The 15,605-nt window shown below is 45.6% G+C and overlaps 1 protein-coding gene across 1 annotated transcript in view; it reads right to left on the reverse strand.

Annotated features, from left to right (window-relative positions):
• CTNNBL1 (catenin beta like 1) overlaps nucleotides 1-15,205 on the reverse strand; it is a 55,532-nt gene extending 40,327 nt beyond the window's left edge. The window contains exons 1-4 of the mRNA XM_082326092.1: nucleotides 15,061-15,205; nucleotides 6,895-7,083; nucleotides 4,362-4,468; nucleotides 2,904-3,045 (exon numbers count right to left, since the gene is read on the reverse strand). Coding sequence (XP_082182218.1) covers nucleotides 2,904-3,045; nucleotides 4,362-4,468; nucleotides 6,895-7,083; nucleotides 15,061-15,090 — 468 coding nt within the window. The 5' untranslated portion in view covers nucleotides 15,091-15,205. The remainder of the gene's footprint in view (nucleotides 1-2,903; nucleotides 3,046-4,361; nucleotides 4,469-6,894; nucleotides 7,084-15,060) is intronic.
• Between the last annotated feature and the right edge of the window lie 400 nt (nucleotides 15,206-15,605).

Genomic DNA, 15,605 nt, shown 5'->3' on the forward strand with positions numbered 1-15,605 from the left:
TCTGCAAGGAATTAACTATTAATTAACAAAAGCTGGAGGAACGGGCCAATAGGAACCTCGTGAAGTTCAGCGAATGCAAAGCCCTGCAGCTGGGAGGGAACAGGCCCCGGCGCCGGGGCTGACTGGAGAGGTAAGCTCTGCAGAAGAGAGCCTGGAAGCTCTGGTGGACAGGCCGAAGGCGAGCCAGCAGCGTGCCTCTGCCGTGACGAAGGCTGATCACAGACGGCACTGCATTAGCAAGAGCAAAACCAGTGGGTCAAGAGAAGGAATTCTGACCTGCTGCTTGGCACTCATGAGGCAACGTGTAGAATATTGTGTTCAGTTGCGGGCTCTCCCAGTCAAAGAGAGACCTTAACATACTGGACTCAGGGGAGCGGAGGACCACGGAGAAGGTCGGGGGCTAGCACATGATGTACAAGGGAAGACTGAGGGAATGGGGTTTGATCAACCCACAGAAGAGAAGGCTAAGGGAGGAACTCGCTGGAGACTACTGCTACCTACTGGGTGCTGTAACGACAGCTGAGCCAGATTGTCCTGCGAGTGCACAGCAAAGACCTCCAGCAGCCAGAGGAGTTCATCTTGCAGGGCATTCCTGTCTAGGGAGCTTCTGTTGAGGCTTCCAGCCAGAGTATCAGTTGTCCTATCAAATTTAGGAGAAAGAAACGCAAAACCTCACTTGAAGCTTTCCTGTCTTTCACTAATAAAGTCTTGTCGGTGATCATCTTTCATTCACATGTTTTGTGTAAAACTGCATGAATCATTCAGCAGATTATTTGCTCCCCCTGGACATTGCTTTTGTCTCCTTGCATTAGTCCCTCAAGACACTACATTTAAATCACATCTGAAGAGCCATTTGTTTAGTTCTCTCCTTGAAGAACTCATTTTTAAAATCTTTTTCCATTTGTTCTAACACAAAGTCATTAGAAAACTTGAGCTGTATCAATTTAGGTTTATGTCTAGATGCGTCACTTTAATAGTGTTTCTATCCTGTGCATAAGGAGCAGCAGCACAGTGAAGAGGCATTACTACAGCCTGTGTCCTGCTTCCAACAGTCTGAAAACACTTCAGCCATTTTTCTAACAAGAAATATGCTTTTCCCAAAACTGCAATTCACAAGCCAAATTTCTACCCGTAAACTAACTGACAGGGAAGTTGCAAACCAATTAAAAAGAGTTCACAGTGGAAATACTGACAAGGCTTTGACAGCAGCAGTGACCCTAGGACACAGCTTTTCATGGCTGAAAGGACAAAGCCAGCTGTATTCCTGTGCACTCCAGCTACGAATCAGCTCTGCTATCCCAGCCAAAATCCCCACAGTTTGCATTTTCCCTGTGAATGAGAAATTCAGCATAAGCTTTTAATGCCATGCACATACTACACAAAAAGCCTGCGGTGTCTGGCAAAAAGAAAAAAGTAATGAAACTATGGTAGCCATGAAACTGGTTATGCATGGTAGGTGTTTCCCACTGTGCCACAGTAAATTGTTAACAAGCATTTACTGGACAGTAATTTCCATTACCGATCACAGATGAGGAAAGCTGTGGTGTTTGCTGTTTTGCAGGGACCAGCATTCACCACATCAAGGATCAGCTAGATACAGGTCAAAATAGAAAGCACTGCTTATGTGTTTGGGTAATATAAACTGGTATGCAATAAAATATTTATGGGTTTTTTTTTTATCTTCTGATCACTGCACCCACTTAGAGAGAACGAAATATGAATTCTTAATACATAGTACTATAAGGAAAAGCGTTATAAAAGAAAACCAAGATCTGTGCACTGGACCACAACATTTAGCAATAACAGTCCTTTTAACATTGCGTATTTCAAAACACCTCGGAAAAGCTGGTAAGTATTATCTACTTCTTTACAGATAAAGAAAAGAATAAGGAATACACTACTTTCCTAAGGTCATGAATCAATAAAAAGGAAAAAAGAAAAGCCTGCTGTAGGCCCGAGTCCAAGTCCAGTGCCCTTTCCACTGGGCCTCACTGCTCCCTCCATTCACTAATGTCTGCCAGGACACGGACACACGGTCTGTCAAGTCACGTCACCATTTTCCAGCTCAAGCTACTGTAGAATACCTTACAAGCAGTGCAGGCTGAGCTCTGCTTTTAAAGACTGCACAATGGTAAGCCAGGCATAGTTCTATTTATCAGCTGACGGCTAAGCATCAAGGCACCAGGATATTCAAAAAAATGACACTGTTTTTGTTCAAAACTACCAAAACCTTTAACAGTACAGACAGAAAACTCTCTGAGATGTCCTCAGATCTTCAGAGGAAGAAGAGACAGGTGTACATGGGGATCAGGTTCAGTGACACAAGAACCAACCGGGCATGGAAATGTCTCTGGATATTTATGTAAGCAGAAGGGCTACCCACCCCTCCAGCTCTGAGCACACCAAATTAAAGGCATGGACACGTGAGGAATTTATCACATTTACAAACTAAGCTGTACCACTGTGGTGAGCTAGTCCGTGAAAGAGCTGAAAGCATGACAGCTCAGCTCTCCACAAAAAGGGGCAAATCGGTTCCATTTTCACTGGGGGCTACTCCCGACAAAGTTTGCACACAGTTCAAGGCTATACGCTGCTAACCCCGTACCTTAGTTTCTCCTGTATTGTTCATCTGCTCACACTCTAACACAGCCACTCAAACCTAGATGAAAGGGTCATAAAACAAGAAAGGAGAATAACAACACTGAAAAAATTCAGAATCAATATTGCTTGAACAAAGAAGGCTTTCACTTGGGGGGAGGAAAAAAAAAAAGACAACATAAATTCAGTGCAGTGGGAAAGAAGAGAAAAACATATACAGGAGCCTGTGAAAGCAGGATAGAAGAGATTACAGAAAAGTCTGTAGAAAGCCTCTCACATGAGAGCTGCTTTAACAACTGAAGGATATCTGTGTTGTCATGTCCCAGCAGGCCGAGGAGAGACTGCACAGCGTTCAGCTCCACCAGCAGGTGATACAGGTCTGGCATCGTCGCGATCACGTGCATTTCCTGAATGATGTCATTTAAATCCAGTTCAGACTCCATGAACCTGAGGCAAGACAAAAATGGTTAATAAAAATGCAAAACGTACAACAGTTGTGTTCAACGCACAGCCCTTTTCAAAACAGAGACCACCACCTTCCAGGAGATACCAGGTCAGACTTGTCACCCCAATGGCCCCGGCATTTCTGATCCTCTGCGGATTTAATCACGTAGGATAAGCCTTCCTACTATATAATTTACATAGAGTAAATAAGCAGATTTGTTCCAATTCTGTAAACCAGTTTTAGAACTTAAAAAAAAAACAACCCCAAACCTCAAGAGGTTGTAGCTACACATGAAAAAAAAAATCCTGCATGCAAAATAAGTTCTCCAGAGCAATGCACCTTCCCTAGCTACCACGTATTAGTATGTGGGTTGTATTAGTCTGAAGTAAAGTCCATAAAGAGAATTTGGGTAAGGGAAAGAACAGCAAACTGGACAAAAAATAACGGCACTCAAGTGCAGGAATTCATTTAACGTGAATAACAAAACTCCATGAAAGGAGGAAGAGGCTCACTAGAACCGCAGGTGTGGAAAGGAACACACACAAAGCCTGGCTTTCAGACCCCATCCCCATGCGGTGCTTGTTCACCACAGCATCTGAAAGCTCCATAATATGAAATTATTTCCTTCCCACACAGCCCACTGACTGCATATGCAAGCACAACACCTTCACACAAAATGATGACATGAAATCTTTAATTGGAAAGCAAAACTCACCAATCCAGGACTCAATCTTTCAGCCCACCCCCAAATATCTACCACCTGCTTGTCAGCGGGGAGGAGACCCCTGCTTGGGAGCAGCGCAATGGAGGAGCCCCCCAAAAACAAGCGAACTGCAGCGTGGCTGACGACCCGCCGATGCCAGCTGCCACGAGGATGATGTTGGGAGAGCTCCTCAGTGCTCACTTTTGAGAGCCAAGCCACTACTTGGGTACCTCAACCAAAACTAACGAAACCTCATTGAATTTGTGCGCTCCCAAAATAAAACCAACATGAACTTGAGTTTTAGTACTGAAGTTTCACAACCTATAATATTAACAACAGGAAGAATGTAATAAACTAGAACTTTTCCCTTTGTTGCTAATTATTCTCCTTGTGCTGCCGGCCACATACCAGCCACCACCAGAGTCTCGATAATGCCATTTTTAATTAACAAAGTTAGTTTCAAGTAAAATTTAGAAGAACTACACATGGCAAGAACTGCTGTTACATAAGCCGTATGTAATGGAAAACATCTGTATATTCAAGAAACTGATTTTGGGCTGAAACCTAAAATCAAAGGAAAAAAGGGTAACAGAGAGGGGCCGAGCATCATCTTACTTCTCCGGATTGTCAGGAAACTTGATCCGCAGCTCCTGGTTTTTGTAAGATCTCTTCTCAAAAGTGAGAATCATCTTCTTCACTGAACTTTCATCCAAAGGTTCCTCCTAAGCAAATCAGAAGAGCAGAAAACAGAGCTTTGGGTGGTTGGAACAATTACCCGGCAAAACGCAAAGGAGTTCAGCGATGGGGTGAGACTGCAGTCGGGCCCGCAGCCTTCAGGACCGAGCGGCCGCCTCTGCGAGTCTCCCTGCCCGTACACCACTGCTCACTTATCGACTGGCTCCAGCTTGGACCTGAGCAAGCTCCCCAGAACAAAACCCTGGGAGGCGGGTTTTTATAAACCAGGGGTTTACCCAGGGAAGGCTCTTCGGAAGAGAACGAGAAGAGCTTCCCTACACTTCCTGAAACCCAGTATCAATGGAAAAAAAAGCAGAACAGTTTTGCAACGGCTCATCTTCCTCGAGCTGTTCGTTTACACCTGCGATTACCTGGCGCCATCAGCGCGTGTTGAGGGGTTTTGCTTCTGACGTATTAGAGTAAATCTGCATTAGCAGCTTATGCCCACGGATGATTTCTTTTCAGAAGTCCATTGTGCTATTTCTTTTTGTAGGTCTACATTTAACTGCCCTGAGTTTATGGGGTTTTGTATTTTCCTCACTTGGATAAGCTTTCACTTCTATTTTAAAGTCTTTTTCAAAAGAAAAAAAAAAAAAAAAAATCAATATTTTACTCTAGTACTTTATTTTTTAAATTCTTCTAAGGTGTTTCTCAGTTGGCATTATATATTCACTGTACAGCAGTAGCATAACTTTAGCTACCTCCCTGACACCTACAAACACAATTCTGTTATTGTCTTTGTTTCACGATTTTAATGCACTTCTTTTAATAAAAGACTGATGATACGGATTTTCTTGGGTAACCTCTTCCCTCTCCTCTATTTGACTATGTTACAATCACTATTAAAGAGAAGTTCTCAAAAGAAAAAACAAACCAGACCCCTTCACATCTTAAGCCGAGTTTTGTGTCCCATCTCCTGTTCAGGATTAAATCAAGAGTGGCTTCTGGTGTTATAGTTTCTTTGGTTAGCGACTCTACGCAGCAATCTTGTACGAGAGAGAAAATTTCTATTTCTTCAGCAAACTCCGTTACAATAATAACACCAGCCCAAGTCTTCTGTTATTGGATTTCCTACTGGATTTCAAGCCCAACCTGTCTTAGCACCATCCCACTCATGTCACCGTCCCACTCAGGTAATCAATACTACACTGCCCAAACCATATTCTTCCTGCAATGGGATTTCAATCCACAAAGATACTGTCACACAGGCTGACACTGCTTCCCTCTATTTCATTTGATTCTTTGCTTTCTCTAACATGTATCACTACAATATCTCCATTAGGATCGGCTTTGTATCTTGTATTTCATTTGCATTCAGTATTACAGTGTCCTACAGATTAGTTTCCTTCCATCCAATTTGCTGGTACAAAGCGCATTTTGATGGCACTTACATTAACTGCATTCAAAGATAATAAGGAAGAGGTTTTGGTTCTAAAGAAACCTTGGACTTCCAGCCCTTAAAACGCCTGGATGGGAGAACTCCACTTGACAAAGACGAGGGACGCGTACTCTGCAGGAACCCACGAGACTCCAGCCAGTCAAGAGGACTTTTGGCTACGTCCATTCATCCTCACTGGAGCTCAAATGCTACAGAAATCCTGCATTATCTTTCTCCGCTATCAGCAACAGCCGTAACGGCAATAGCTCAACATCAAAAAAACGAGGGAGATTTTCAGAGACGAATGCTAGCAATGCTGTATACAAAGGACAATGATATTTCACAAACCTACATGATTCTGCAGTGGTGAATATCGCTTGTTTTTTTATCAAACAGGACAGAGGCAGCAGGAAGCAAATATCTTCTAGATTTATACCAATCCATGTGTCACATTTATAAAGTGATCTTTTCCCTGGCCCTTGGCAGAAAGGCCAATGCTGCATTGGATTTCTGTCTCCAAGGCTTGAAATCATTTACCCTTGACAGCTGCTACCCCTCTCCACTGACCCAAGCCTTTCTTGTATCGAAGAATGTTTGCTTCTGTGCTGCTGCTGCTGCACAGCTACAAAGAGGGGGAGAGGGGGAGAAGCTGCATGGCTGGGGGTACTGATGAGAATAATAGAGTTAAGAAACTGGTTAGAATACAGAAACTATTCCCTAAAAAGCTATTTTAGAAGGTGATTTGGGTATTCTCAGCCTAAAACGGAGAGTAGGCTTGAAAGCTTTCCCTTCCCTCTCCATTTTGCCCCCGCCCCTTTAAACCTTCAGAGGATATCTTGGAGAAGCCCGTTTGAAATTAATGAATACCCTGCAGGGCAGGAGAGTAAAACCATAACCTTAAGCCGTATGAGGCATGTGAAAATCACTGGTTAGTCTCATCATCTACACGGTAAGAAATGGAAATCCCAGAGCAGTGATTTAGTGTTTGCTTATTTCCCACTGCCTCCCCTTTCCCACAGGACACCAGTGATTTACTTCCTCCTCTTCCTCTTCTCCGTCCCTCTCAATTATCTGAAGAAGTTTCTTCTTCTCATCATCAGTTTCTTCCAGCGCAGCAGACTCCTCTTCCCTGTGACGACCGTGCTCTCGCGCACTAGCTTGCTTCCGACGTGCTTTGATTTCTTCTTCCTCTTCATCACGGGGTCTTTTCGTCCCTCTGTTAGGCTAAAGTCAGAGAAATAAGGTGAATGAATACAAGTCTTTTGTGACCCTTGCAAACCAGAACACCAATATTACAAGACATACTGAGGGAATTCTTACAAGTTGTTTAAAACGTTTGCTTACACAATGCTTAACAGCTCTGAAAACTGGAATGGAAATTAATTTAGTGAAGTGGAACATCACATGAGTAGATGAATGGCTCTGCCAAGAGCTATGTCAACATCCTACCTTGTTTGATCTATGAACACGATTCACAGGAAAATATCTTCCCAGGCAGCAACGACTAGTATTTCAAAGCCAAGAAGTGGCCAAACTGACCTGCTCGGTGGCTGTACAGCTGACCGTCTTAAGGACCTGGGATCAGCTAAATCAGCTGAGACAGCCTCATGTTGTACAGACAGAAGACCAATATGCTCAAGCAGACAGCAGTGAAAGACAATTTTTACCCACCTAGTATATGAGGTTATATTGAATTCCTGTGTGCACCCTAATTCACATTGACTTCTCCCATCCTTCTGTCTAGTTTGCTGACTTGAATGCAGACTCAAAGCCTAATTTAGAGCACGCAGGACAGGAGTACTGTTCCTTGCTGCAATTCTGCAGGGGCTTGGCACCAGATTAAGCAGTGCTCATACCTTTATGGTTTTCTTGGAACAACTTATTATTTTATTCCACACTTTCTATTTAATTGTCAAAATTAAAGGTAATTTGCCAGGGACAAGAAAAAGTCCGTTAACCCTAATCCCATGTTTTAATTTAGGCAAAAAGGGATGAAAGCATTTGCAATAGAAGGAAAAACTCTCTCCCTTCAAAAACTACAAGGATATTAAATTTGATCTCTCATATTTTTTTTGAAGGAGAGCCAAGCTGGAACAGGAGCACTCCATGCTCTATAATTACAGGAAAACAAAGCTTAATTCTTTACTGTTTAAAAGGAGCCGGTGTGCTAAGAACAATGAAAACAATAAGAAAAATATTTTTACTTTCTCTCAGCTGCTCAGGCTGCCCGATAGATGATTTCGTAACCCCATTAGGTCTAGCCTTTGTCCAGCCTATTTCATAAAACATTATCTGGCAGGAAGACCCCACTCTTCTGCTTTGTGGGACCCTTTGTCTAAGACCATAAAACTCACACCATGCTTTCATGAACACAAGACCTGCTTTTTAACTGAGATTTGGATTCTCCTCAGTTTTGATTCAAAGAAACAAAGAAAGAAAGAAGGATGCAGAGGGAATAGGTGACAGTGTCCTTCTCCTGCCAGCTCCAGCACGAGTGTGGGCATCAAGGTGGGAATTTCCAGCTCACCAGCAGGCTGGGAACTTTTGGTCCCCAAGAGCAATAAATCTTTCAGGCTCATAAGGCAATCCCGCTGTGATTCAATTACGATGTGCATGCTGCAGACCAGCTACGACTGCTTCTCTGCACAGCCCAGAGAGCATTTACGTATTTATTTCAATATAAAGCAAAAACCATCAAACGCAAACTCTGCTCTCAAGAAAACTGCTTTCAGGAGAGATGTAAAAAAAAAAAAAAAAAAAAAAAAAAAGAAACCCAACAAAAAAACCCCAAACAAACAACAAAACCAAACCAAACCAAAAAAAGACACACACCCTCCCCCCCCCCCCCCCCCCCAAAAAAGCACTTGAAGTATTAATTATAACGAGAAGCAAACTGGACAGCAGACCGACCAGGATCACGGTGCGTTTTCAGGGTTACCGTGTCGTCACCACTTTGAGGAAGATGCAGAATCAAGTTTGCCAGACAACGCATTAGCACAAATCAAAGCTCTAGATGTCTGCTCCCAGCTAGACCTATTCAAACTCGGTTATCTGTCTCCTTTCTGCCTACATCTTCTCTGCTGCTTCCATTACGGATGGTACATTCCTGACTTAAAACTCTTCTAAAGTGCTCCCATGCACTCTTAAAGCAGTGACTCAGCTCATAATTCAATAGCTGTGAAGCAGAAGCATACCTGGAGATTCTTTGAAATGAAAAATTTATTTGCTTGCAGGGTTTTGTGCTGGGTTTTGCGGGTTGTTTTCTGGGGGGGTGGTTGTTTTTTTTCTAAAGCAGACTCCTATTGCTTCCAGGTACATTAAAATATAATTTCACATAGATCCATTTGGAAACAAATCTGTCATTGTCAACAACTAGTAATTCAAACCTTCCCCAAGCAATCAGCAACCCAATAAAGAAAAGAAAAAGAAAAAAAGGTGCTCTTCTAACACCATCTAAGGAAAAAGCTTCGGTAAATACATACTCCTTACTCAGTGCCCTTAATGGCACACAGGCCTCTGTCCTTCCTATGTCCTTCCACTCGCTCCTCCACAACACGCAGACCACCCTAAAGCACCTTTGGCCGATTACTGTCACAAACAGACAGAGAAATTAGCGACATGAGGAGTCCCGAAATTTACAGCAAAGCGCCCTACAAGATCTGCCTTGGATGTTCCTAATTTAGGGAGTCAGAATCTCATCCCTCACTCTCATTTCTAAACATTAAAAAAGGAACAACCCCCTCAATGAGACCGCAGAGGTAATGAGGGGCCAAGGGAGCTGGTGGTTTGTCAGATGCAAAGTAATGTACCATGGGAAGGGACTGTATCACCAGAACATCTAAATTAAAACTCCATCATGAAACCAACCCCATTTCCTCTGAGTACACAATCCTTAGTATCACAATTTACACCCTGTTTCAATCTCAATTATTTTATCCTTTTTTGTATTTATGCATTGGCGGGGGGGAGGAATCTTCTATAATACATAACAGAAATCATTATGATAAATTATGGAAGTGCCCAGCGTGCAATTATTAATGCTGCCAACATATTGGCAATAGACAGTAATTGAATTCCCGGGCAAGTGCTATTAAGCGGGCATTAAGGTTTTTCCTCTCGTTATTGATGTTATGCAAAACCTTACTAAGAATATTGCACTTTTCCAACCAGCACTATTAAAACTAAGAAATCAAGGCATAAGCGAAACACCTGGGTTTCTGCTCATTTCACAAGAGATGCAGAGTCATGAACAACTGATTTAAGGCAAGCATTAGCTTCTGCTCATTGATTTTCATCTTTGGCTTGCATTTGTATTTTCTAAAGGACTGTTACCAACCAACAAGAATTAAGCACGTACGTTGTTGCACTGAGACTAGTGCATTTTGCTAAGCAAACACATATATTGTGTCTAAACACATTTATTTAAACAATTTCACAGCTTCACATGCATCTACAGAAGTTTTGCCTTCTGGTAGAAAAGGGAAAGTTAATCATTTGATAAATAAAATGTGGGGTTTTTCACTCAGTTGTGCTAAGGTGCATTTGGCACGAAGATGGAATTCATTTAGAAAATGCACAAGAAAAGCATTTTTAAATTGTTTTGTTAGTTAAGCTTAATTTTGTTCCTGTTGAATGCAGCGCATTCACGGTAATTTATTGAGAAGACATTTTCATTTAAATCTAACACTGATATCACCACACAAAAAACAACACAAAAGGGTTTAAAAAAAGCTGACATTTATAAAATACAATAAAGTAAACAAAAGCTGGTGATTGGTGAGGGAAGAATTATCTTTCTGTGCCTGCTCTAGCCGTCAGCTGTATTTGCTTTGGATGCTAAGCTGTCGCAGCCTGGGCCCACGGCTTCGGGTGGCCGACCTCCTCGAGGAATGCACGCCGGACACGGGTCTCACCTGCCTAAGACGGAGCCTGCCCTCCGGTCCGGGCAGCAGGAACAGCAGCACCCGCCTCGCGAGCGGTGAAGGCGAGAGACACCGCGTCCTACATCAGCGAACAGGGATCTGCCCAGGGCCCCGGCCTGGTCTCCCTCAAAGCAGCGACTGCACGTTAAGATGAGGATTAAGTACCCCATAGAACCTGAAAACATATTGTTGAGGCCCCTGATTGCTTCCAGCCTTCTCCAAACATCGGGAAGGTTTAGAGAAGTATCAGTAATGGAGTTTCATATTACTAAGACATCTGCTTTGTAAGTAACCTTGTTACTGTGAAGCTCAGAAATTATTTGTTAATGAAATCTGAAATAAATCTCCATAAGTGATGCGGCTTTTGTGACCAGATCTCAGCCGGCTGCAGCCTGCTCGGAAGAGCCGCTGCAGAGAGCCACGCATCAGCTGTCAATTTAGGAGTCCTGAGAGCAAGCCCCAAATCTCCAGAGTTATCTTCACTCACTTCTAAATTTTGTTTCCACATTTGCGATAAACCAGACTACTATCAATCTTACTTTTCATTGTTTTTCTCTTCCTGAAGCACAACACTTCTAGGTGGTGCAGGATCTGAGCGTTAGAAAGTGGAAGAACTGCTACCAGGAAAATCCAGAAATCTCGAGAAGTCCCAAGTGCTCCAAAACCAGGCAAACTGAGGCAAATGAAATGAAAGATGCACATTGCATCTACATGGACACAGATCACTCCTTTCGGAGAGAACGAACCCCGTCCTCTCCAGACTCGCTGGTGAGGCTCCCAGCTGCCCCGCGGAGCACGGCCATCGGGACCCCGCAGGGGCTGCGCAGGGCAGGGATCTGCCTCGGCAGACGTTTGCGCACGCTCGGGTTTGGTGGCTGAAGATAACACATTGAAAAGTAAACTAAAAATTCACTTGCAACCCCGTTAGTGCACCAACACGAGTTCTGCGGCGTGGGGCCCGCGCCCCCCAGGAGTGGAGCCAAGCGCCGCGGGCCAGCGTCTGAGCCACTGACGGCTCCTCGTTTTAACCCGCAGGCGGGACAAGAGCTACCAGGGTAATAAGGCTGTAGGTAGTCAACAACCTGCTCGGCTGAGCTGCCTCTGCCATCAGATGCATCCATTACATTGCTAATTTACAGCAAATTATCTACACCAGCAGTAGAAACTATTATGCACCTCCAGTGGTACGTGGAGACCCAACCCCGTACAGACTGCACTCAGCCCATTCAAACAACGAGATCGCCCAGCTTGCTGAAGTCAGACCTTATCCCATTATTTACTGCTTCTTTTGTTATTTGATTTTACTAATGTTCCATTAAAAAATTAGCAATTTGTAATGATCACTCACAGCGGTGAAATCTGCATTTAATGAGAATTAAAATAATCTCCCTTATTCCCTCCCAAGACAATTGAAAGACATCTCTGAAAAGAAGTGGAGTTGGCTTTGTCCCCTTAATTACCCTCCGTAATCAGAGACCAGACACAGAGGATCTGGGCACAGCCTTTCTGGGCAGAACAGCAGCAATATTTAATCATCAGTTTAGACCATCTGCAACTGTTTTGCAGCAACACATAAAGTTTATGGATTCCTGAGCTTTGTATAAACTGCCAGGTGCCGTTTAATTGTATTTTTTGTTGCAAGACGTTCCTTTTCCGACTCTGACAGACACTTGGTGCTGAATTGCTGGCACAGTGCCTGAAATCTTCCATGCCAAGCTTGGCACTGAGGGAGAACATCTTCTTGATTAAGCAAGGGCACAGAATAGGCATTTAGAGGAGACAAATTCAAAACAATGTAAGAAAAAAGCAATTATTTTGGGTTGTGCTGAGGGAAGCTGAGAAGATCGACTCGTTTGCAGCAAGAGATTAAAATCAGACAGCGGAGGTGCACACCACCCATCATCCAGCCCACCCGTCTGACAGCCGGTGCCACCCCTGCGCCAAGGATGAACAAGGAGACCTCAAGCCAGCCCGCTCCTCCGCCCAACGTGGCAAAGCACCCAGACCTGCGCTCCAGTTAACCTTACGACACCAGAGAGAAAACTGGAGCAGGTCAGGAGCTGTCGTACGAGCCACCGAGCCATCCTCCTCCCAGAAGCAGCAGCCCGTCAGCTGGGTACAGCAGGCAGCCTGGAGCAACGCTCGCTTTGTCTGCCACGCTCAAGTCAGCATCCCCTCTGTGGCACGGGCACAACAGAAGTCTGATTATTCTGAATTTTACACGTTCAGCAGACAAGAATGTACATTTCTAAAAATTATACAGGAGGGCGCTGCTTTGCCGGCCTCTGTGATAGCCATGGCAGGCGCCTGCCCCGCGCAGGATGGGAGGCAGCGAAACCTGTTGTTTCCAACTTTTGTTTCTATCTTTCAGCCAGAAGCACCCTCACAGAAAGGGATCTCATTTTCTCAGAATCAGAGCTATTTATCTGCCTTCTGCTCCTCCACCCCTTTCACCTGTATTCACCGTTTTACCTAATTCTGGAGGTCTGAATTCACTGACGCTGAAATCCAGCACTCACTCTGAAGCGTTATCTCATCTACTGGCACAGGAACCATCTGTACTCAGGTGAGAGACCAGAAGAGCACAGAGCCAGGACAACACCTCCAGGAGCAATTTCAGTAGTTGACTGAAAGCTGAAGAATGTTTTGTCCCACAGCTAAGAATAATTTCAGCAGCAAGAAAAGAAATTAAAATTGTAACACCCAGCAGCTAAGCAGCATTTCTTTACCTCTAGCCTCATCGCAGTATAGCAAGCTCATCCAACGGAAAGCTGCGCAGGAATCAAAGCGATCAAGCAAAATGGATGCGCACTTTCCTCCAGAGCAGAAGGGAATCCTGCGGACTTCACATTCTTGGGGCAAGAGAAAAAACAACGAACAAAACCCCAAACTAGAGCCTGGTTAAAAAATTACAACAAACAAAAGTTCAACACAGGTTTACCTTTCTGCACCGTAGGTGTAAATTGCATCACAGAACTCAAGTAAAGGGCAGCATCGTTAACCGTAACTGAGGCGGAGAAGACCAAAGAATTAAAGGAACGTGAGAAACGATCATTGTAATTCGATATTGAAAAATTGCTAGAAAAAATGGTAGGTAGGTAAACACGAAAGCAGAGCAGACCTCAGAACGGCAGGACTACGCTGCCAGCACTGCATGAACGGATGAAGCGGGAAGGATGTTAGAGGGAGCAATGCACAGAAGAAAATATCCTGGAGCTGAATCAAGTGGAGTTCTCAAAGACTATTCTTACAGCCAAACTCCAGAGTATTTTGATACCACTGGGAAAAGATGATGAGAAATTTCTCAAACTCAAAGGTAACTTTCCCTCTTTCCCTGCGCATCTCAAAGTAACGCATTCCAAAAGTACAAACGTGTCCCGAACAGTGGGATGCTCCTTTCACCTCTGAACACGTGCAGTGCCCCCACAGAACAACGCATACCAGGACGGCACGTAGGAAGGCGTTCCATAAAGAATCCTGTGTTAAAATGTAGTAATTAAGGAGTCACGTAACTCCCCTACTCAACTACTTACAAGGTAGATAACGTCTTAGAGCGCTTTTCGTACCCACTGATTCAGCAGGGAAAGGCCACTACTGCCGTTTGTGTAAGAATTACAGCACAAGCCGACACCACCGCCTGCACAAATCGCAGCAAAGCATCAAAACATTATTGCAAATGAGCCCTCTCGTGCCCCGATCCACCGGGGAAAATCCACGCTAAACCCGCTCGCGGGACAATAAAGAGGCGATTTGCCACATCTGCTATAAGCTGACCTCCAGACAACGAATAAGCGACGCTCACCCGGCGAGAGGAGAAACGCTCACGAGAGAAAAGGAAACTTTTATAAGAAGATAAACTTTTTCAGAAGACTTTGGTAAAATTCAAATTAAATGGGTTTTGCCATAAAACAGGCAGGAAAAAAAGAAGGAAACGCAAGGCGTGGGCCAAGCCCGGGCCGTGCTGCAGGAACCGGCGCCCGCCAGCAACGACGGCGGCCCCGGCCCGGCCGCGGGAGGGAGGCGCCCGCAGGGCCCCGGTCCCGAAGGACGCCGGCAGCCGGGTCCCACGGGGCTCCGCTTCCCCGAAGCGAGGAGAGGCCTCCAAAAGCTGGCGACACCGTAACCGGGTCCCGTGAGAGAGCAGCAAGAGCGGCCGGGCAAGCTCTGCACAGCGGCCGCCGCAGGCCCCGGCCCCGCGGGAGCGGCCCCGCCGGGCCCCGCCGCCGCCGGCCCCACTCGGCGCCCCCAGCGCCCCGGCAGCCGCCGCGGGGCCGCTCACCTGGTAGCTGAGCAGCTCCCCCACGTCCATGGCACCCACCGGGCCCCGCAACCGGGAAACTGTCGCCAACGACCGGGGCTGCGCGACACCGTGCCGTAAGGCAAGGGCGCGCAGGCGAACCGGGAAGGCGCCACTCTGCCGGAAAGCGAAGCGGGAGGGCCGCTGCCGGAAAGCGAGAGGCGGGGCGGTGCCACGCTGCCGCAAAGCAGCGCCGGGATCCCGTGGGCGGAGCGGGCCGGGCAGCGTCGGTGGCGGCGTTTCGGTTCTGTCCGGCGCCGTGGGTCGCGGGGTCACAGAATGGTGTGGGACGGAAGGGACCCTCAAGGGCATCCCGTCCATCCCCTGCCACGGGCAGGGACACCTGCAGCCAGGTCAGGCTGCTCACAGCCCCGTCCAGCCTGGCCTTGCACGTGTCCAGGGATGGGGCATCGCCCACCGCCCTGGGCAACCTGGGCCAGTGTCTCACCACCCTCAGCATTAAAAATTTCTCCCTTATATCCAGTCTGAATCTCCCCTCCTTTAGTTTAAAACCATCCCCCCTTGTC

The sequence above is a fragment of the Platalea leucorodia genome (assembly GCF_965183815.1).
Source record: "Platalea leucorodia genome assembly, chromosome: 13".
NCBI lineage: Eukaryota > Metazoa > Chordata > Aves > Pelecaniformes > Threskiornithidae > Platalea > Platalea leucorodia.